The 22,671-nt window shown below is 55.1% G+C and overlaps 1 protein-coding gene across 2 annotated transcripts; it reads left to right on the forward strand.

Annotated features, from left to right (window-relative positions):
* The first annotated feature begins 3,985 nt into the window (after positions 1-3,985).
* Positions 3,986-17,126, forward strand: Gata2 (GATA binding protein 2). Of its 2 annotated transcripts, none has more exons than XM_052721114.1 (6): positions 3,986-4,306; positions 9,808-10,080; positions 10,499-11,140; positions 12,654-12,799; positions 14,756-14,881; positions 15,353-17,126. In XM_052721114.1, exons 2-6 carry the CDS (start codon positions 9,852-9,854, stop codon positions 15,650-15,652), a joined length of 1,443 nt encoding a protein of 480 aa, XP_052577074.1. In that variant the 5' UTR covers positions 3,986-4,306; positions 9,808-9,851; the 3' UTR covers positions 15,653-17,126. The 2 variants fall into 2 exon arrangements, with proteins under 2 accessions (XP_052577074.1, XP_052577073.1); XM_052721113.1 differs by lacking the exon at positions 3,986-4,306 and adding an exon at positions 8,979-9,162.
* The last annotated feature ends 5,545 nt before the right edge of the window (positions 17,127-22,671 follow it).

Genomic DNA, 22,671 nt, shown 5'->3' on the forward strand with positions numbered 1-22,671 from the left:
CTGCGGAGGAGGAGCGGCCGGAGGCGGGGCTCACGCCGCAGGTTGTGTGACTTTGGGTTTGACCTGCCTGGAGATGAGCTAATCCCGCTGTATAATAGACTCCGGGGAGATAGGAAAATGGCCGCGCGCTATCTGCGTCGCCATGGGGACCATCGCGCGCGGGCGGGGCGCGGGCCTGGAAAAATACAGCCTTTGTGGCGGCGCGTGTCACTCACGACCGGGTCCTCGGGCGGCGGGCTGGGCTCTGTCGCCCCAGCTGCAAGGCCTTGGCGGAGGGGCCCTAGGACCAGGACCCCTGGGCGTTCTCAAACCCCCCAAACAGCTACTCGCCCGGTGTCACTCTCCAGCACTCCCGGGACCTGGCGTACAGAGGTCTCTTCCTCATAGCCAATGTCCAGCCCAGAGTCTGCACAACACAGGCTGAAGCAAGGCCAGGAAATGGCCCTTCGCTTCGCGCGTCTCTCTGCACACCTGGTCACCCTGAATACATACTGTCGTACAGATCCGTGCCAGTTCCAAAAACCTGTGCCACTGGCACAAACACCGGCTACTGCGCCCACCGCGCAGCTTCGGAAACACACCTTGTGGAGTGCGGCCTGCACGTGCTACGCGTAACATTCATGAGTGGCTGCAAACCCCTCTGTTCCGCACCCCTAAACAGCATCCTCCAGGGCCACGTACCTGTAGGCCCTCACAATAAATTAGCTCGTGCACGCGGCTAGCACACCCACTGTATGCTTCCCCACGCGGTCACGTGCAGCACCACTCCCCGCGTGCGTCTCGGCGGCCACTTCCTGGCACTCACCACGAACACTCTCCACGCGTGTGCTCAGGTGCTCTCACACGTGCACTTTGTCTAGGCACACTTACTCGCACACTCACATCCTTGCTTGCTCAGAGTCCACTCGCTGGCATACCCACGTGTTCCTCCAAACACACCGGGCAGAGCCGGGGCGCACACCCGCCGCCCAGCGAGCCCCCCGCGGACGCTATCTGCCTGCCCATCGGCGCGCGGATCTGCGGTGGTAAATGCTGCATTCGATGGCGGGCGCATTTGTTGTGCGCGCTCTGAAAGGGCTGCGATAATCTGGAAGGCAGAGATAAGAAACACCATTTATTCCGCGGCACTTTGGAAACAATTCCCAGCCCTGTACAACCCCATTCTCGAGCAGCCTCCGGGAGCCGGGCAGATAACGATTGGCTATTCATTATCTTCGCCGGGAACAAAGATTAGCCGGCCGAGATGAAAAATTACCCCGGCCAGCGGCTCAGGCCCACTCAGACCCCCCTGCCCGTCGCCACCGCCCCGCGATCGGTGCCCCGCCCGGGGTCCGAGCTGAGCTCAGCTCAAGCCTGGCCCGGTCTCCAAAGCCCTGGCCTCCCTTTGGCTGGGCCGACTTGGTCTCTCCATCTTTGGTCTGTCCTTCTCCCCCAGCCCCGCTCTCTTTCCCCCACGTCTCTCTGGGTCTTTCTCTTGCTCTCGTGTTTCTGTAATCTCTCAATTCCCGCATTTCGATTCTGTCTCGCTGTCCTGCCTCTCTCTGGTTGATACTTTCTTCGCCTTTATTCCCACCTCTCTGATTAATTCTGCCACTTGTTGCTTATTTCGGCCTGAGTACCCCAGTCCCTGGGTCCACCCTGTTAGTGCTTCTGCCCCTTAGCGTGACCGCAATTTTTTTTTTTTTTTTAAATCTGTTCCCGGAGTCCTTGTTGCTCGTCCCTCTCTTTTTCTCTGGATCTTTCTCTCACTGGAACTCCAATTCCCTCGATCTCAAGTTCTGGGTCTCATACTGCATGACCTCAGAAGTTAGACTGAGGGGCTCTTGTCGCCCACGGAGAAGAGAGGCAGAGAAGAGAGGACTTGATTCCCCAAAGCAGTATCTAGGACCTTTTTCTAAGAATCAAGACAGACCTAAAATAAGTGAATAAATAAATTTTTAAAAAAGAGTCTCTAGGACATAGGGTCTACCAGGTCTCTAGGGGGTTGGCTCTGTGCTCCAGGTCTGGCTGACCATGCCCCTACCCAATAGGAAGGGAGCCTGGGAGCTGGTGGTCCCAGTGAGGCCACCTCATTAGAACAGTTATTCAGCATGGCCCTGGTAATAGCAGATAAGGCTTATCAGCTCATCTCCCCCTCCCACAGACAGACAGAAAGTGCCAGAGTAAATGGCACCCCTGGGCTCCACTGGCTGCCTGCCCTGCTGGTTAGGGAAGGCGCCGGTGGCCAGGGAGCCCCGAGGATACACATACTGTCTCCACGCTCCTCCCCTACCAGACATAGTGTAGCCCTGGATACAGAAACACAGGTCCAAGATGGAGTGATAGACACAGGTGCCCACCCCTCAGACAGGGCCACAAACACCAAGCCCAACACATCAGTTCCACCTGAAGCAACAGATATGCAGACATACTTGGATGTGTTTGTCCCCATCTGCCTTCAGCTCAAAGTTGGAAATCAACACCTGCCATTAAGACATACTAACCCTGAGTGGTGGGACACACCTTTAATCCCAGCACTCAGGAATCAGAGGCAGGTGGATCTCTGTGAGTTCCAGGCCAGCCACAGTGACACAATGAGACCTTGCCTTTAAACACATGTGTGCACACACGTGCACATGCATGAGCATGACACCCACACACCTGTATGGCCTCAAATACAGATACACACACCCCTCATTAATTAATAGACTTGTCAGTGAATATCCAGACACATTGCAACCCCCTCTCTTACACACACCCTCGTACACACACACACACACACACACACACACACACACACACACACCCCTAAATACAAGTTGAAAGATATACACGGATATCCAGACTATTAAAGACACATACACAAATGCATGTCTAGATACAAACTCAAATGCGCAAAGGTAACACACTGATTAAGACATACTTAGAGATACCCTCTGCTTATCACATGATTCTTGAAGATGGTGGTCTGTCTCAGAGATATCTAGATGCAGAGATGTACACCAAGTTCCACAGACACTGTCTTACATGCATTTGTGGGGCCACACTCTGATACCAGTCAAGCTGTGACCAGCTACCCAATGCAAGTGCTTACTGATAGTTCAGTTTTGCAAACATTCCTGGGAACTCCCCATCGTGAAAACATAGCCCACCGGGCACATAAACTGAATTGCATGCAGAGAGTGCATGCACAATGCAACAGATTCAGAAAGACCTGGAACAGCTGGTGGCACAGGATGGGGAAGGAGGAGCAGACCCACTCCCTGCATGGGGCACACCGGATTCATAGTCTTTCCCAACAGAGTGAGTCTGTGGGATTCTTCTAATTTCTCATAGGAGCTTAAGGTGGTACAAGGAATGGATTCTCATTGCTACCTAGCTCAGGTACCTCCTTCGGGCGCAGACTGCCACCAGACTGCCTCCTCTTAACCGTGTAAGGACAAGCCTCTTGCTCTCCTTGTGGCATTCTCTGACGCAAACGGTTTGCCAGTAATGGGCCAAAACTGGACACACCAGAAACTCCTTTCCTAAAATGCTTCTGAATTGGGAACGGGTGTCTGTGGGGAAGGAAGTGGAAATAAATACATCTGCACTTAGCCAAACGTGCAGGAAGTGAGGGAGCTGTGTCGATGAGTGTGCGTGCACCTTATACCTGTGTGTGCACACGCGTGTTTGTGTGCCGGAGAGCTCCTGTCTGGGGACATCTACACAGCGACAGCACGTGCACAATGTGTGTATGGAAGGAGGGGCAGGTGTCTGTGTACTTGCTTGTGAGGGAGAGTCTGCAAAGAGAGACATCCCAGGCTTTCTGAGATTACATCCCTGAGAGCAGAAGTGCTTGCGTGGCCCTAAGAAGGCGGGAGTGGCCTGCAGGGTGTGCGCGCCTCGACTGACTAGTGGCCCGAGCCTGGCCAGCCCGGCGGCTGGACCCGGCAGACAGGGCGCAGAGCCCGGGCACCCTCCTGCCCCCCTGTGGCGCTCCCCCCCCCCCAGTGATGTCGAAATAAAAAGCTGCCGCGCTGCGGCCGGGAACCGAGAGGCAGCCAGAACCGAGAGAGGTGGCCAGGCCAGGCGGGCGGTAGCTCACTGCTCAGGTCTCTCTGGCCTGCGATCACCTCAACCATAGCCGGTCTTGGGGCCCATTGGGCGGACAAAAGCCGCGGCCTGTGCACCGAGCTTTCGTTCGGCGCCGCGCCGGTGTCCCGCTGGTGACCGCCGCTGTCGCGCTGGCTCCCGCGGGCCGACTATCCACGCCGCACACTCCGTTCCCTCCCTGCTGAGCCCTGGCCGTGGCCGCCCGAGGGCGCCGCCCACCGCGCCGCTGTCGGTAAGTTCCTGCACTCCGCCGCCCGCGCTGTCCCGAGCCTCGGGATCCTAGGCTCGGCCTTCCCAACACCCGGATCGCACGGTCCTGCTAGTGGCTTAAACCCAGGTCATCCGGAAACCCAAAGACCTCCCTGGGGGCTCCTGCCTTCCGTTTTTTTCCGGAGCCTTGGACCTGGAGACCCGGCTTTCCAGAGCTTTGCGACGCGCCCCCCTCCCACCCCAGAGCTGGAGCCTTTGTCTTGGCGGTTCCCCACCCCCGGGTCGCGCCGGCCGATGCGCCCAAGCCGGGCCGCCGGGCGCTGGCTGCACCTGCCGGCTGGTCCCGTGCACCGGCTTTGCGCGGCTTAACCCGGCTCGCTCCTGCTTGTGCCCCCGTTCGAAGCGCCCCGCGGCCCTTTATCCTGTGTGGCGAGGGTGCAGGTGGGGGAGAGCGCAGGGTATGTAAGTCTTCCCCTGCCCAAGTCGGAGCCAGAATCCTTTCAGTGGGATTTCAATAAGAACGAGGCGGACGCAGGCTCGGGGATCCGCTGTGGAGAGGCGTAGACAGAGCTCTGGGCCTGTCTGGACACCCGGCATTGAACCGTTCGGTAGCGGCTGGGCCTGAACTCCAGCTTACCCCAGCAGTGAGGGGAAAGGTCTTGTATTCAGAAGGGCCTCCCGTGTGGCGTCTGCTCCTTTATCAGAAAACAAGGAAAGAAATTCGTTTGTTTTGGGGGAAAAAAAACTTGCCTCCCAAGGTCGGGAACATCTGGGGGTGAGTTCTGGGTCTACACTGAGGCCCAAGTTGGGATTCGTTTATAAGCAGGCAGCATCCAGGAACCAGGTAGAGCCGAAGCGTCTGCCAGGCGTCTGGAGAGCGTTTCCCAGCCGGGTTGACAAATTGCAAGCAAATTGCATCTAACGAAATGCATTTAGCAGTTGTCAAGCCGCTGACCCACAGGCCTCTGAGCAAAGCATAGCTGTTGGCGAAGAGAAGGCCCCCGATTGTCTGCGGGTGGGGTATGGAGGATAGAAATAGACCAGAAATGGCAGAGTCCAAGGCACCTGGCACCAGCGGGCCAGAACCTAACACACTGGGTCACAGCGTCTGTATTTCCAAAAGACTAAGACAGTAGGTAGATGCTAGGGAAGCGGAATCTTTTGATTTGAGGAGCTGGAAGCGAACCCCAGAGAGCGAGAGATACTGTTGGAGCCCTTCTAAATTGATGGATGCTGCCTGGGACATATCTGAGTCCTCTACATAGAGGGGACACTGAGCCATAGTGACCAAAGCTCCCCCACTTCCTTCCCAGTGTTCCTCAAAGCTTGTGGCTAAGGCAGGGCTGGAGGCCTCTGGGTTGTGAAGGACTTCGGTTTGGAAGGTAGTCCTAAGCTAGTCGACCAGTTAGCTGGCTTAGGAGAGAATTAGGTTGCGAGGAGAGGGCAAACTTGTGTTCCCAGAGGTAAGGCTTGGATGAGGATGTTTAAACAAAGGGCAAGTGAGGAGGGCAGCGCCAACTGGGAGCCCTATATGACTCCATCTCCTTTCAGACTGATTTTGCAGGATCCGGGCCACACCCAGAAAAGGGCCTGGGTCCACAGAACCCAGCTTCCATTCAGGAGTAGCTCCCCCCCACCCCCCACCCCCCCGCCACTGTCCCTCTCTACAGAAGGTTCCAGGTCACGCAAAAAAAAAAAAAAAAAAAAATGGTGGTTAGAAAATTCAGTTTGGGAGCCAAGCTCCCTCTATCCTCCTAGAAATCTTGTTTCCGCGGAAGGAAAAGGACAGTTTAGTTCAGAGAAGAGTAGCCTCAGGTACGCTCCAAAATCAACAATAACTACAAAAAAAAGAAAAGTGTCCACCTGAAGGTGTCCTGGGACCTCTTAGTAGGGGGCTGTAAATTGGAATAAATCTGCTTTCGTTTTGGGGGTCGGCGGGCGGGGGCTGGGGGAAGCCGAATCTAAGCCATCCTGGGATCCGTCTCGGCCCTCCCTGGTGTTTGTTTGGGCTTCATTAGCGGCTCATTTTCGGCCTAGTAGTGGGTTCTTGGCTGTGGATCGATCTGGTTCACACACGTTCATCAGCTCAGGCTCCCCTTTATTCGCCAATTCAGTGTCCTGCTACCTAGCCGGCAATTTTCCCTTTCAGACGGGTTTGTTCCTGCTGGAAAATTCGAGCAGTCCCGCATCGGACGCAGGGGCTCCAACCTCGGCAGGGGCTCTGGCCAGCCGGCTGGTTGCTTGCGTTTCCAGAAGGCAGCCTGGGGGCCTCAAAAGACCTGGCAGGACACCCCCCCACCCCGCCCGGACCCCATGCCCATGGGCAAGCAGGCTGTGGCGGGTCTCCTGAGGCCCTGGCTCAAGCGTCGCTTAACCGCCTGGCTAAACCCTTGTTGCGTGGCGATTTTCTGAGCTGCCGAGCGGAGTAATTAAATCCCCTTCTGCACTCGGCTCTGCGCGAGGCGGGTGGGCAACACTGGGGCTCGCGTTTAGATTGGGGACCCGCCGGGCTGACCACTTTCACCTCTGCGAGAGGCAGGACTTGCCCAGTCGGCGACGTGGCGTGGAAACCGCAACCCCCATCTCGTTCAAACGGGGAGATAATGTTAATTGCGACTTTGAGAGAAAAGAGGGGAATTACCTGCTTTCGGGGGATGGTGCTGGGAGGCCCCCCCCGCCCTGCCGCCCTGCCAGCCGAGGCGCCTACACGGCCAAGGGCAGCTTCCTCTGCGCTCCGCGCTCTCCTCCTGGAAGTCTGCAGAGCAGAGGCCTGGGATACGGCCGCATGGGGCACCGTTGCCGAGAGTAGGGTTATCGCCGGGGCTGCGAGGCCTTTAGACGCTCCTGCTAGGTTCCAGGGACATCGAACACTCTGGAAACTCCGCGGCGATCTCGCTTTGCACTTTAATGAAGAATCGTGGTCGAAAGGCGGGGTGAAGCCGAGAAAGCCATCCCGAGAAGGAGCGGGTCCTAAGCTGGCCGCGCAGTGGGAGCGCTAGCTTGGCGGCACAGAGACCACCCACCTGCCCAGCCCGCCCCGAGGCACTGCGGCCTTGCGCCCCTGCAGACCCTCGAGCCCTCTCGCACGACCTCCTGCCTAGGCTGGGAGCGGACTCCGGAGCCGCCTGGGCCCCTGCTGGCTCTGGTGCGCTGAAGCGCAGGGAGCACGGAGGACAGGAGGGACCCCCCAAGGCGCGAGAGGTGCGGGGGTTTCCGGCCCAGTGCAGTTCTGCACCGCGGGTCCCGGGCCTGTACCTGTTCCAAAGCCTCGGACAGTCAGATCGACGCCAGCCGCAGAGGCCGGAGGAGGCCCTGCCGTGCGCGCGCCCCCTCAGAGCTGTCCGCAGAGGACCTGGGAGGGGGTGATGGGGGCGCGCCCGCAGAGCCGAGCCGGGCTGGGCGCCCCCCGAGCCGAGGGGACCGAGGGCTTTCCTCCCTCCTTGGATTATTAAAAAGTTCATTTCCTGGCGAATCGGGTGACGTCAGGGGCCCGGCGTCGCGGTGGCGGGGCCGCCGGGCCGGAGAAGCCGCCTCCAGTTACCCAATTACGGACTGTCAATCCTGCTGCCCCTCCCCCATCCTTGGGGGTGGCGGGGACCCCAGCCCTCCCCCGGCTCGGGACCCACCTGGGACCCCTCTGGGATTATCTCCTGGGGGTCTAGTGCCCTGCCAAGATAGAGGGGCTCGATGGAGGGCGTCGAGCTCGGCCAATCCTCGCACCTGTCTAGATTCCCCCAAAGGTCTGACTAGCAAGCCTCTTTCTGAGCTTCGGTCTCAGGTCTATACCCAGGGAGGGAGCTAGGTTTGTACACCCGCCTTCGAGCTCACGGCCTCCCCAGAAAGGAGGTGTTGCCAGAAAAACTCCAGGTGACTTTAGGTACAAAGTGCTCAAAACATTGCTTCCCTCTCCCCGAAGGCCGTCTCGGGGACCCCTAGGAGGAAAAAATATACATATGGCTAATGCCCCGGGAGTCTCCCCTCCAGCCGACGCTGGCGCCAGTCCCCCAGCTCAACGGCTTCGCCCCAGGCAGTTCGGCCTGGTGGTCTGCTAAGGCCACGCCCGGAACCCTTCCCTTTCCCTGGGCCACTGGCCGGACCGCGACCTTCGGTTCAGCACAGTCTTAAAAGTGTCCTAGTGCCCAAAGCCCGGGTGCCCTAGAGGGGTCCACAGTCCTAGACTCGTGCTATCCAGCCGATCCTACCAGCCCCTTGCACAAGGAGGCAGAGGTCTGGGGGAGTCCGCAGGACTCAGGCTGGCTGTGGTCCGTAGCGAAGGAGCTGGGGCTCCGCCGGAGAGAGTGGACGGCTGGGGTCCTAGCAGAGAAAAACCCAGAAGATGCAAGTCTCGGCTTCTGGGAAGTCAGGAACCCGATTGGTGGCTAGTTGCTGGGAGGGCAGAGGTTGGAGGACCCGAGCGTCTGACGGAGGGGTGCAGGGTTGTGCCCGCAGCGAGGGTCCCCTGGGGGGGCGTTGGCATCAGAGGCCGCCCGGAGGGCGCTGGGAGGGGGCCGGGAGGCCGAGGGGGGCCGGCTCGCGGGTCAGTCCCCAAGTCCAGCGGCCGAAGCTGCGGGCGCAGCCAATGGGGGGGCGGAGGCTGGGCGGCGCGCGGCGCTGATTGGCTGGCGCCAGCTTCTTAGGCGTGCGCGGCCCCCGCTTCATGTCTGTGCAGGAGTCGGCAGCTGGCGCCAGGGCGGCCGGAGGATGCCGAGGGGCCGGAGCCGGGCGGGCCGGAGGCCGAGGCGCGCGCTGTCCCCCGCCCCTATCCCGTGAACCCGCCAGTCTCTGGACGCGCTGTCGCGGGACCCGCCGTTCTAGGGGCTCTCCTGGTGTCCCTTACTCTCTACTGCTGAGCCCTCCCCTTCCCGCGCCGCTGCGAGTGTAAGTTTGAGGAGCAGGGGGCTTGTGGGCACTCCTAGATTGGAAGGGTCTCGGTGGAGCTCAGGCCAGGATCTCCTGTGGGCGATTACGTTCTTATGCCTTGGGAGAGGTCCGGCTGACTGCTGGAGAGGGCATTGGGGACCGGCTCTCAGCTCCAGGAACTGCGTGTGCGTGTTCGTGTTTGGGGTCGGGGGTGTCGAGGTTAGTTTGTGTATACATTGCCAATGTAAGTGAAAGGCGGGGGGTCGGGGGGCTGTGTGCCTCCGAGTGGATGTCTAGGCTCCTATCTCTAACTTTTAGTCGGAGTTCGTGTGTTTTTGTGCCCAGAGGACAGGGGCTAGGTGTGAGAACCTGATTTCAGTTCCGCGTGCGTTTGTTTGGGGTCGCCGGTGTCAGGGTCCATCCCTGTGTGTGACCTCGTGTGCATGGGTGTGTGGCTGTGGGAACGCTGGTTTCCCTGCGAGTGTGTGAGGCAGAACCCCTTCCTCCACCTTCCTTTCGTTTTGAACCTTGTGCTTCCCTCCCACCCGGGGCCCGGTCCTCAGTGGAGCTCCACAGGAACGCCTTTGCTCTCAAGACACCGACTTTGGGAGAGGGGGGGTGTCAGAGGCTGGCAGTGCCCCTCACATCTCCTATGTCACTCAGGGCCGCCCCGCCTTCGCCTGGATCCCAAGCCGCAGTAGCGGACCATGGAGGTGGCGCCGGAGCAGCCTCGCTGGATGGCGCACCCAGCCGTATTAAATGCGCAGCACCCCGACTCGCACCACCCGGGCCTGGCGCACAACTACATGGAGCCAGCGCAGCTGCTGCCTCCCGACGAGGTGGATGTCTTCTTCAACCATCTCGACTCGCAGGGCAACCCCTACTACGCCAACCCGGCCCACGCGCGCGCGCGCGTTTCCTACAGTCCAGCGCACGGTGAGCTTTGGTCCTCCGGGTTTCTGGACGCCCGGCGTCCACACCAGGCCTTGGAGGGGAGGACGGCCCGCTGCTGCTTCCCGGATGTGGGATCTACAGGAATCTGAGCAGCTGCGAAATCGGGCTGGGGAAGGTGGAGGCAATGACCTCTCGGGGAGGGTCTGGGACCTGTAGGGTTTCTGTCCGTTTCCAACTGTCTTGGGGGAATCCTTCTGGGCCCTGTCCGGTGGGGTTGCTCTGTGTCACTTGTTCTTCGACCTTTCACTGATATTGCTGATGATTACAGGCCGGAGTGTTAGGTTTCTGGTGTTTTAAAGGGTGGGGCTGCTAATTGTTGTTCCCTGAGTTGTGATCCTGTGTGCCTGTGTCATGGCTCTGAGACCCCTGCCCACACTAACCCCTTCTCCCTCTGCTGCAGCCCGTCTCACTGGAGGCCAGATGTGCCGACCACACTTGTTGCACAGCCCAGGCTTGCCATGGCTGGACGGGGGCAAAGCTGCTCTCTCTGCCGCCGCTGCCCATCACCACAGCCCCTGGACCGTCAGCCCGTTTTCCAAGACCCCGCTGCACCCCTCAGCTGCTGGAGCACCCGGAGGGCCTCTGTCTGTGTACCCAGGGGCTGCGGGTGGGAGCGGGGGAGGCAGTGGGAGCTCAGTGGCCTCCCTCACCCCCACCGCAGCCCACTCTGGCTCTCATCTCTTCGGCTTCCCACCCACACCACCTAAAGAAGTTTCTCCAGACCCCAGCACCACGGGAGCCGCTTCCCCAGCCTCATCTTCTGCAGGGGGTAGTGTAGCCCGGGGTGAGGACAAGGATGGTGTCAAGTACCAAGTGTCACTGTCTGAGAGCATGAAGATGGAAGGTGGCAGTCCCCTGCGCCCAGGCCTAGCTACCATGGGCACTCAGCCTGCAACACACCACCCAATACCCACCTATCCCTCCTATGTGCCTGCCTCAGCTCATGACTATGGCAGCGGCCTCTTCCATCCTGGAGGCTTCCTGGGTGGCCCAGCCTCCAGCTTCACCCCTAAGCAGCGAAGCAAGGCACGCTCCTGCTCAGGTAAAGGCAGGTGTGGGACTTCAGGGCCTGTGGGTGGGGTGTGCCTCTGTCAAAGGGGTTGTGATCTGAAGAGGGGCCACATTAGTGCTCCTGATCCAAGCATGGGTCCTCTCTGAGAGTCCACAGGTGTTTGTAGCTCCCCGTGGGGAGGACGGAAACCCTAGAACTTTCATCCTGCCCTTGAGTGCTCCTAGTACCCCAGTGTTCAGTTCCTTTCCTCACCCCTCACCATGCCCTCCTCTCCAAGATTGGTGAGCAGCAGCCCACACTCAGAATAAGATTCCCCGTCCCCTCCCCAAACGATCAGCTGAAACCAGCAGCCTCATGACTGGGTGTGGGGGAGAATGCAGGCTGTAGGTGAGGGAAGGAGTCAGCGTGGCCATGTGTGTACGTGTGTCTGGGAGCGTGTGCACATGCTGCGGGCCCTGCAGAGACGCAGGCCCTGAAGGAATCCGGTTCTCCAACTGCTAGTCTAGTTTCAGGATTGCGGTGACTCCAGATCTCCTCGGAGATTTCCCCAAAGCAAAATTCCCAAGGCCTCTTTGTATCCTAGTGACCCTGATCCTTCTCCCTGAGGGTAGGAGTGAGAACCTCTGCGGGTGCCTGCACCCCTTTGCCAGCCCTAGCTGGATCCAGCTGGGTTTGTCCAGCAATGTGGCCCTCAGGCAATAACCCATGGCTCTGGGCTCCTCCCGTAGCGTTTAGCTAGGGAGGGGGAAGGTTTTCTTGAAAGTTTATCCTTGAGTTCAGAAACCACCGTCTCTTGCTTGAGTTCCTAGGTTCTTAGTTTCAACTGAACCAGGAGGACCGTCCCAGGTGCCAGTTACTCAGCACCCCACTGAACTCCACTCAGTGTCTTTAACTTTTCTGTAGCCCTTTCTTCCGAGTTTGTTTTGTGTTTTATTTGAATTCCAGATGACCAAAAACAACAACAAAAAATAAGGCCACCTAACCTAAAGTGAAAGAACTTCTTATTATTTCATTTTTTTAAAAACACCACCTTTGATCGCTGAATTCTAGGGGTTTGGCTGAAGAAGGAGAAAAGCTAGGGGAAGAGAAGTTTCCTTCCTGACCCTGGACCAAACATAAAGGCAGCAAGGGGCTGCTAGCAGACATGGGGAACAGACTTGGAGATGCTGGCACAGTTGGGAGGCAAAAGTGAGAGGAAGTGGGAGGGAAGAGGAGGGAGAGGCTCCCCAGACCCAGGTCAGGCTGGCAACTGTGGCCGTAGCCTGTGCTCCACAAAGCTGATCTTCAGTTCCTTTTCCGGGTAGCTTGCTCCTGGCTCTGGGAATCCTGGTAGCCTGTACTTAAGGCTTCTCTTTGTTTTTCTTCAGGAGCATCTAAAACGGGGATTTGTCCTTAAAAGACTCAGGACCTCTTCTATGGGGGACCCCTTGAATCCCTCTGTCTGCAGGGGTGGGACTAAAAGTCCCCCTTGATATAACAGTGCGTGTCAGACTTGATCCTCTAGCCACTAAGCAGGCCTTGTGTCTCTCCTTGTTCCCCGCAGAAGGCCGGGAGTGCGTCAACTGTGGGGCCACAGCCACCCCTCTCTGGCGACGGGATGGCACTGGCCACTACCTGTGCAACGCGTGCGGCCTCTACCACAAGATGAACGGACAGAACCGGCCCCTCATCAAGCCCAAGCGGAGGCTGGTAGGAACGGGCACGGTGTGGTGCGGGGGCAGGGCAGGCCCACGGTGGCCACCAGCCTGAGTGGAGCTGGTGGTTAGTTAAGGGAAGGGAAAAAATAAACAACAACAAAAAAACGAAAACAACCCAACAACAAAACTTCAAATGCAGAGACTTCACCACCTGAAAATCTCTTATCATTAAAATCATTTGGGGGGTCAGTCAGGTCGGTCTTCATTCTGGTGGATTCTTTCCTGCCAAATTTCCTGTCCTGCAGCCACCGGGCACCCCTCCCTCACCCCCCACTACTGAAGGATTCCCAGAACCCAGGGTCCAGCAGCCCACCCTCACGTTCTGGCCTTCGATTCCCTCTTTTTAAAAATAGGGTCATGAAGTACTTTTCCCTGTGGCAGCTCTGGCCTCCCCCGCTCACCCCCCAGCTCACAGTCTCCTTCGCTTATTTAAATAACACACAGCAGCCACCAAAAAAACCTGCCCTTTATTATTTTTCCATGGAGTCACCTATACTGTGTATTTTCATTTGAGTGATTTTTAAAAAAATGTCCTTTCGGATCTCCTGCCGGAGTTTCCTATCCGGACATCTGCAGCCGGTAGATAAGGAAACTTCGTGTATCTGTTTCCGGACCGGCAAGTTTTCAGAGCCACCTCGACTCAGTCCTGCCTCTCGCTGGGCTGTTTTGAAATTTCTAATACCCTCCACTCTGCAAATAATGTGTAAAATGCTAAGAATAATAAATATATTTTTTTTTTCAGGGCGAAGTGATTTATGAGCTTAAATCGTTCACCCACTTTGGGGCCCTTTTTTCTTTTTTTCCCCCTGGAGCAGGGTGAGGGCGGGTGCGGGCGAGTGGGGGTGGGAGGAGGGATATACTGCTGGCCCCTGAGTCAGAATTCCAGCTTCAGGCTGCTTACTCACCCTCCCTGCCCCCGCGGCGGCGGCCAGCTCTGGTCCCCTCCATGAGCAGGCTCAGGCCCCGGGCCACTCTGGACTCTGCTGGACTCGGCCGCGCCCCACACTGCCTGCCCAGTGGAGTGCAGTGCTAGCATTTCTGGGGGATGAGGGGGCTGGACACTACCACCACTCCATTTACCTGGGGCAGGAGGGATGGCGGAAGGGTGATCTGTATTCTAGGAAAAGGCTTTTCTCGCTGGACCTTGAGTTCCTTGTTCTAGAGATCAGACCTCCTCTCTTCCACTCCCCGCCTCTGACTGGCATTTCCTGGGGGGCTGGGACTAGGGTCTGGTAAAGGCGGCAGGTGAGAACTCTCTGGGTGCAGGGATCTAGGCCAGCAGAGAATGAGAAGGTCTTTGCTCCTCGGTCCTGAATGGAAACCTCTGGCTAGTATGACTATTGATCGCTAGGAATGTGGTTAGTGCAGTCAAAGGAACTGAATGTTTAGTTTTTAAACTGTAGTTAAATTTAATTTAAATTTCTCTTGGTGGCTTGCAGATCTTGTATAGGACAAGGCAACTCCACACTTTAATCCTGGGCTCAAACTTCCCCAGGCCTTTCTGGGTTCTCCTGGGCAATGCAGGGTCTTGCTGCCCAGGCCTCCCAGCCATGACTCACCAGGATTCTGGATTTCCAGGGGAACGGTGGGGGAGGAGACGTGCAGCTGAAGACAGCCACTCAGGATGGCCACAGGGCTAAACTGTCCTTAGACCTCAGTTTCCTTACCTAAGAAATTAGACTGCTAGGCAGTTGGGGGAAGTGGCTGCTTTTCCCTTCTGTGTTTACAATCATTTGGACTCTAAGAGCTCTTTATTCCAAAGTTCTGTGATTCCCAACTAGTTTACTTCTCAAATTCTAAAATTCCTTCGTCGGAGATGCCTTGATTCCCCTGTGGGACCCACTGCTCCTGGGCTAAGTGGTGAGACTGGGGGTGGTGCTAAGGGCCCTGGAGGAGGTCAAGGTGGGGCGTGGGAGAGGGCCCTCTGACGCTACCCCTCCCCTCCTAGTCTGCTGCCAGAAGAGCGGGCACCTGTTGTGCAAATTGTCAGACGACAACCACCACCTTATGGCGCCGGAACGCCAACGGGGACCCTGTGTGCAACGCCTGTGGCCTCTACTACAAGCTGCACAATGTGAGTGCACCCCACCCCTCCCCGGGGACCTCCGCTCTTTGTGCAGCCCGGCCAGCCAGCGGCCCCAGCCACGGTCTCCAGCTTGGCTTGGCTTGGGAAGCCGCAGCCGGCAGCCTGCTTGGCCAGCCCAAGAGTGCCAGAAGGGCTCCTTGTAAGAAGGATGCTTCTGCTTTGGAGGTGGGACCAGTGGGGGCAGGGCCAGCAGGGAAAAGTCAGGGGCAGGGGAGGATGAGAGGTGTCTAGGAGGAGGCAAGCCGTGCAGGCATTTAGTGGACTGAAAACAACGATGTGGGCTGTTAGGCCATGGAGTCTCCTTTCCTGAAATGGTGACCTGCAGGCTTAAGGGGACATTGGTGAGTGACGTTGGAGGCTGGGCTGAAGGCACAGTTCCTGACACCCTAGGGATATATGTGACCCGGTCTCCCTTGACCCGTGGAGAAGGGATCCTAAAGGCTCTATGGCTGCCCCCAGGTTAACAGGCCACTGACCATGAAGAAGGAAGGAATCCAGACCCGGAACCGGAAGATGTCCAGCAAGTCTAAGAAGAGCAAGAAAGGGGCTGAATGTTTTGAGGAGCTATCCAAGTGCATGCAGGAGAAGTCATCCCCATTCAGTGCGGCTGCCCTGGCTGGACACATGGCACCCGTGGGCCACCTCCCACCCTTCAGCCACTCTGGACACATCCTGCCCACGCCAACACCCATCCACCCCTCCTCCAGTCTCTCCTTCGGCCACCCCCACCCATCCAGCATGGTGACTGCCATGGGCTAGGCACAGCTTCTTCCCTCTGGACAGACATGGACATCGAGGGTGGCTGGCAGAACCAGAGTGAGGCCGGGCACTCCCAGGCTGGGTGGAACACAGTTTTGGCTCCCGCCCATCCCAAGAGACCCACTTCCTCCTGCCAGCCTAGCCTGGCCGAAGCCACCTCTCCTTGGAGGACTCCCAGCCTTGTGCCGCCATTACTGTGAATGTTTCTAACTGGGCTACAGCTTGTGTGCGCCCTGGGTGCTGCCCAGAAAAGTTTTTTCACGGACAGTTGCTTGGAGAGCAAAACAGACAGGTTTATAGCAAGAAAAGGAGGAGACTGGGGACAGAAAAATGAAACCATTTTTTGAAGGAGAAAGGAGTAGGCAAAAAAATAATAATTTATTTTGCTCTTATTTCTTACAAAGACATGGAGGCATGGACTGTTTGTGTTCTCTGGGTCCTTCCTTGGGGCCTACTGCCACCAGTCAGGGCTCTGGGGAGGCAGACTTACAGGGCCTCAGCCTGAGCCTTCTCCCCAGCTGCCTGGAGGGTAGCCCCTGCCCTGACGCAGCCCTTGAGGGCAGAGACAATCGCAGGCGGTCCTGCGCAGATTCCCAGGCCAGGGCTGGGTCACAGGAAGGAAGCATTCTCTGGAAAGGGGAAACGTCTCCCAGATCATTCCCTTGGCTTCGAGAGGCCAAAGCTGGTGTGACCCAGATGGCCAAGCTGCGGCCTGTGCCTAGGCCAGCTGGACCCCTGTAAATACATCCTTTTTCTGCTAACCCCTTCATCCCCCTCCACTCTAAGATAAATAAGAAAATATTCAAAACAAAACCCAAACTGCATAAGCTTAACTCACTGATGAGTGGTTTTATTTTTAAACTCATTTTGGGTCCAGTCAATTGTACGTTGCCACAGAAGCCCCAGTATGAAAAAGAATAAAACCTACAAACCAAGGCTGAGCTTCACAGTTCTTTCTTGAATAGTTCTTGGATCCCAGGGCCCTAGCAGGAGGCTGGGGACAAGAGGGATCTTATGCTCTTGGTTGCTGGGGGACAGGGGACGGGCAGGCAGTGGCCCCGCGATCCCCGGGGGTTCTGTTCTGTTGTGGCTGGCTGGATTCTTCAAGGTACAGCTGTACATAAAATGTGTCCCAAGCTCCGATTCTGTGTGCGGTGGTGGTGGTGCAGCGGCCAGCAAGGGGCCCCTAGCCCAGGAAGACGATTGTGCTAAGTCAACTAAGTGCAATATTGGCGTCCAGTTGCTGCAGCGCACCATAACCGGAAGTAACTTATTTTGTGCTAGTACCCGCATAAGAAAAAGAATCGGCAGTATTTTCTGTTTTTATGTTTTTGGCTTGTTTTATTTTGGTTTAGTGACCTAAGTTATTGTTAACTATGTACAACATTTAAATATTGTCTGTAAAAATTGTATGCTACCCTCCTATTCCTTTAAAGTGAATACTGTTAAAAATAATAAAATACTTTTTTGTGAATGCTGCAGCCTGTCGAGTGGGTCCCTGAGACCCCACATCCCTGATGGGGCTTGAGCTGTCAAGTGAACTTGTTTCTGCTGTCTCTTGTCTTTCAGGGAAGGTACATGGGGCGTGGACAGGGCTCTTCTCCAGCCTCCTTTTCTGAGAGCCCAGCAAGGTGCCCGTTTGGGCTTTTCAGAGAGCCAATAACTGCCCTGCACCACTCAGGTTTCCCCAGGTGTGGTCAGCTCTGGTTTCTAGGGTACCAGGTTGTCAAATCTGTTCATTGGCAAACTTGATCACCCTGTCACCGATTGCTAACCGATCACCAGTATGCTCGCTCTCATTGCATCTGGTCAGTGATGTGTCCAGTCACTGGCCTGTACACAAAGTTGTCCCTGGCAGTGATCCCAGCAATTGTCACTAATCGCATGCCTAGAATCTTTCATCAAGGTTTCCCTAGGCCAATGTGTGGATCCCAGATGCAGGCAGTCACTGGTGTCCCGGGCCACCAATGGTGTCACCTGTGAAAGGGTTGTTCAATCCCCAAGGGGGTCGAAACCCACAGGTTGAGAATCATTGTTCTAGACTGTCCATTCTGAACTTTGGGCCAGACAAGTTTGCCCTGAACCAAGAAGTGTCATTACATCTCATACCTGGAACATGATCTCCTTTGAAGTGGTTCCTATTTGTTCTCACTGATGAGGCTTCCTACACCTATAACAGTATGTGGCAAAAGGGGGCTGCTAGCCGGGCGGTGGTGGCGCACGCCTTTAATCCCAGCACTCGGGAGGCAGAGCCAGGTGGATCTCTATGAGTTCGAGGCCAGCCTGGTCTCCAAAGCGAGTACCAGGAAAGGCGCAAAGCTACACAGAGAAACCCTGTCTCGAAAAAACCAAAAAAAAAAAAAAAAAAAAAAAAAAAAAAAAAAAAAAAAAAAAAGGGGGCTGCTAGCCCCCACCCCCACCCCCACCCCCACCGCCACACACACGCATGCATATCTACTCCCAGATCCATCCTTTATCAAATAAACACACAACCCTATAGTTGAAATCTGGGGACAAGACAGCAAGCTGCTCCTGTCTTCACTGTGGCTGCAGTGAGGAGGAGGCCAGAAGGCCAGTATGGTGGTCCTTGTGGGGCCAGGGCCATAATTTTATGGTTGGGGTCACCACAACATGAGGGACTGTATTAAAGGGTCACAGCGTTAGCAAAGTTGACAGTCACTTGTCTAGAACCTGTAGTTTAAACCCAAGAATCAGGAATCACAGCCCTGGACTCAAAACCTTAGGGATCTATAGCTCAGAGTCTAGAGCCTGGACACCCACATCCAAACTGAAGAGCTCAGAGCATGGAACCCTTAAACCCAGAACCACAGAGTCCACAGCCAGGTTCCTCACATCCAGAGCCCTCCTGGAGCTCAGAACCTAGAACCTAGCAAGAACCCTAAAATGAGGCCTTCAATCCAGACATCAGACTCCAGACCCTGGCATACGAGGCCTAGAATCTGGAATCTGGAATGCGGAACTCCCACATCCAAGACCTAGAGCTTTTCAGAGGACCCAGAGGCCAGGATTCAAGCCCAGATCGCAGAGTAAGTTTACACGAGGCCACGAGGCCCTCCCTGCCTTATTTCCTTTCTCCTGTTAGCCCCAAACTTTGGAGCATCCATTCGGCAGGCATAGTCTCAGGTGCCGAGAGGCAGACCAAGAGGCAGCCAGCAAGTGAGTGTTTTCCCTCTGTGTACACTCAATGCCATCGCATTCTTGGGATAAGCGTTCCCCTAATGACTGTTGAATAGGTTGATGCTTCACGCATCCTTGCCTGTTGAACTTAGGGGCTACCTGTGAGAAAGGGTTATCGAACCAGTGTGAGAGAGAGACTGGTGGTCTGAGAGAGCTAAGGACCACAGGGACACAGCCCAAGTGAGCCCTAGGGGCTGCTGATGCCTGTTTATATTCCTCCCTCCATGCGAGGATCGGCCCCTCACACTCCCACCACTCTGTCATTACTTGGTAAACAATTAGGATTTTGTGGACAAAAGCAACCAGGCAGATCAGGAGCCACAAGCCTTGAGCAGGGTGACCACTGTCTTTAGGATCCCACAGGGCCAGGCCCCAGTGCAGCCAAGGTGGGGTGGGTCTTTGTTCCAACTGTTCGCACCCAGGTGGGGCTGGCCAGCCCAGGCCCTCCCTCCCTTCCTCTTCTGGGACACTTCCAAGCCTGGCTTCTTCCTCCCATTTTCCATGGTAGAAACCAAACCTCTTGTGTGACCTTTAGGGACCAGCTCTGTCCTTCCCAGTCTCTCTTGCCTCCGGGTGACCTTTGACCAGGAGAGGGAAGGGAATGAGTCTCATTGATCAATCCCAGAAGTGGACACAGCCCCAAGGAGAATGTTGAGAGGAATGCCTGTCATCCACCACAGTATAGGACAAACTTACCTGAGGCAGGAAAGATGATAGACATCGTGGAGCCATTCCCAAGGTGGGCGGGTCCTCAATGAGTTTATGAGGCAAAACAATTTGATTTTTTGTTTGTTTGTTTGAGACAAGTTTCTCTGTGTTGTTTTGGTGCCTGTCCTGGATCTCGCTTTGTAGACTAGGCTAGCCTTGAACTCACAGAGATCTGCCTGGCTCTGCCTCCCAGTGCTGGGATTAAAGGCATGCGCCACCGCCCAGCTTGATTTTTTTGAGACAATTGAGAAAAAAAAAAAAAATTCCAAACTTTGTCTGGAGAAACAGGCAAGTCAACAGAATCAATCCAAAGTTTAGGAAAAAACGGAATGTGTGTATGAGGAGGGGGTTGTATATGTACATGTGAGTGAAACACTGTCCAAGATTCCACTGCCATGATTGCTCAAACCTCTGCTTTTGCTGTGAGGATAAGCAGATGCCTGAGGACCCAGGTGAGCCTAAACACATGCTATGACTTACAAGGTAGTTTGTGGTACCGGTGGTACCCCAAATCTGTTAAAGAGGTTCTTGCCAACCAATGATGAGCTTTGGGCTGAAAATGACTCCTGAAACAAGAACTAGTTGGGAATAATTTGGGATGAGGAGATTCACATAAAAACACCCAGAGTGGCCCATTTCCACTGTCTCTTATGAAGGACAGCCGCTCTCAGAACGCCCAGGCCATCTGCAGTAGGTCCCTAGGTCCTATGTCTCCCTGGATCTTGGAGACATTGAGTCTTGACAATACCACACATATCATATATAATATATATGTTATATATATATATGTTATATATATATATATATATATTTTAAACATTGGATCTTTTTCTTGTGTTTCCAGTGCTGGGGGTGGAACTCTAGGCCTCATGTGTGCCAGGCAAGCCACACCCCAGCCCTAAAGATTTAATCTGGAGTCCAACTATTACAACCCACCCGGCTGGATCACCCAGTTTGGTTCCCTCACAGAGAAGCTGTCAGCAGGACCCTGGAAACAAGTAGAAAGGTTTTCTCCTACACCAGGGAGGGAAGCAGAATAAAGAAAGCGGGGCAGCACGTCCAAAGCAGTGCACGGATAGTCGCACTATATAGTTGTTCCAAGATATGAATATCCCGTCCTGTCCAAATACCTTTCACTTTGGACCCAGAGATTTTCAGGACAGTCTTGATAAACCTGAGAGCATGCATGCTCAAAAAAAAAAAAAGGGGGGGGGGGGAGGGATCCTAACTTTAGAGCCTGTCCTGGAACTCACTCTGTAGCCCAGGCTGGCCTGGAACTCACAGAGATCTGCCTGCCTCTGCCTCCCGAGTGCTGGGATTAAAGGTGTGTGCCACCACTGCCCAGTCAGAATTTTTTTAAAGAAAAAGTTTGAGGGTACTGGAGCCATGATGGTTCAGAAGCTGGGAGCACTTGAGGAGCACTTGCTACTGTTGCAAAGGCCTCAGGTTCGATTCCCAGCATCACAACATGGTGGCTCACAGCTGTCTGTAACTCCAGTTCCAGGAGGGCTGATGCCTCTAGCCTTCTCAGGCACTGTAATGTATGAACATATATGCGGGCAAACACTCACATGTATAAAATATTTTTGAAAAGTGGGGGGATGGTGAGAGTAGACACTCTGAAAGAAAGAAATCAGGGATTCAAGCAGGTGTCTGCACACCACATTCACAGCAGCATTTCACTATAGCTAAGAAGTGGCGGCTGCCCCAGGATCCATCAAAAGGTGAGACAGTAAGTTGAGGCTGTCCAAACAATGGTGGCCACTCAGCTTTCAGAAGTAAGGAAAAATAAGCCAGCCATAGGACAGTGTGGTGGCCCCAAAAGCCTGAGGTCTCCAGAGCCAAGAGTTCACGTAGAGACAGGGTAACATGGTGGGCGCCAGCAGCTGTGGGGGAGGGTAGTGCTGGAGGAGGGCAAGCTTTGGTTGGGGAAGACAGGAACGCTCTGAACGCTTTTTGTTGTGTTTTGTTTTGTTTTTTTTAAAGATGGGGTCTCACGTGGCCCAGGATGGCCTTGGAATTCCTGCTCCTCCTGTCTCTACTTTCTGAATGCTGGGTGTGCACACCACACCTGTCTGAGAAGTTCTGGACCTGGTTGGTATGGACAGCTTTGAGGCACTGTAAAAGAGCTTCCTGAACACCGAGCTGCAGTCACCATGACACCCACTTCCCTGCATGTTAACAAAAGGTAACATTTATGTGATGGGAATTTTCCTTCTATCTCCCAAATGTTCCATAGTGTGGCTAAACAACTTCAGTGACAGATCAATGTTCAAAATTAATTAATGTCTAAAATAAACAAGTTACTTAATAAAATTAAATAATGTCTAAAATAATGTCTGCAGGATGGGAGACAAGTTTGCAAAATACGTAAAGACCCAGAATACAAAATAAAAAATGACAGGGCCAGGTGTGGTGGCGCATGCCTTTAGTTCCAGCACTCGGGAGCAGAGGCAGACAAATCTCTGAGAGTTTGAGGCCAGCCTGGTCTACAGAGTGAGTTCCAGGGCAGCCAGGGCTACACAGAGAAACTGGTCTCAAGAATAAAGAATGAAGCCGGGCGGTGGTGGCGCACGCCTTTAATCCCAGCACTCGGGAGGCAGAGCCAGGCGGATCTCTGTGAGTTCGAGGCCAGCCTGGTCTCCAAAGCGAGTACCAGGAAAGGCGCAAAGCTACACAGAGAAACCCTGTCTCGAAAAACCAAAAAAAAAAAAAAAAAAAAAAAAAAGAATAAAGAATGAAACAACTCACCCACCTTAAAAGGGGAACAGGAAGAAGGTCCTCAGAAGTCACCCCTCCCCCCCTACACCTGAGCATTGCTTCCTGAGGGGGTACTTCGATGGGCCATATAGAAACTAACCCCCTGCATGACTGTCCATCCCTGGAAGTGAGCAGAATTTGAATGTTCCCTGGTCTAGCTGGTCTGTGTGGAAGTTCTGGGATGCATGAAACAAAGCCCATTGCTCTGCATCTCTGCATCCAGTTCTGGAGCTGAAGCCCAAATTCTGGCATATTCTGGGGAAGATATTTTCTGTCCTTTATCTCTGAGCTACATCTCAGCCATTCACCATTCTTTTTTTTTTTTTTTTTTTTGAGACAAGATCTCACTGAAT

This window comes from Peromyscus californicus, unplaced genomic scaffold (assembly GCF_007827085.1).
Source record: "Peromyscus californicus insignis strain IS unplaced genomic scaffold, ASM782708v3 Scaffold_6__1_contigs__length_162567912, whole genome shotgun sequence".
NCBI lineage: Eukaryota > Metazoa > Chordata > Mammalia > Rodentia > Cricetidae > Peromyscus > Peromyscus californicus.

Coding starts and splice junctions, on each gene's coding strand:
- Gata2 (XM_052721114.1), top strand. CDS start 9,852: ATGGAGGTGGCGCCGGAGCAGCCTCGCTGGATGGCGCACCCAGCCGTA. Junction 10,081..10,498: donor TTCCTACAGTCCAGCGCACG/GTGAGCTTTGGT, acceptor CCTCTGCTGCAG/CCCGTCTCACTGGAGGCCAG. Junction 14,882..15,352: donor TCTACTACAAGCTGCACAAT/GTGAGTGCACCC, acceptor GGCTGCCCCCAG/GTTAACAGGCCACTGACCAT.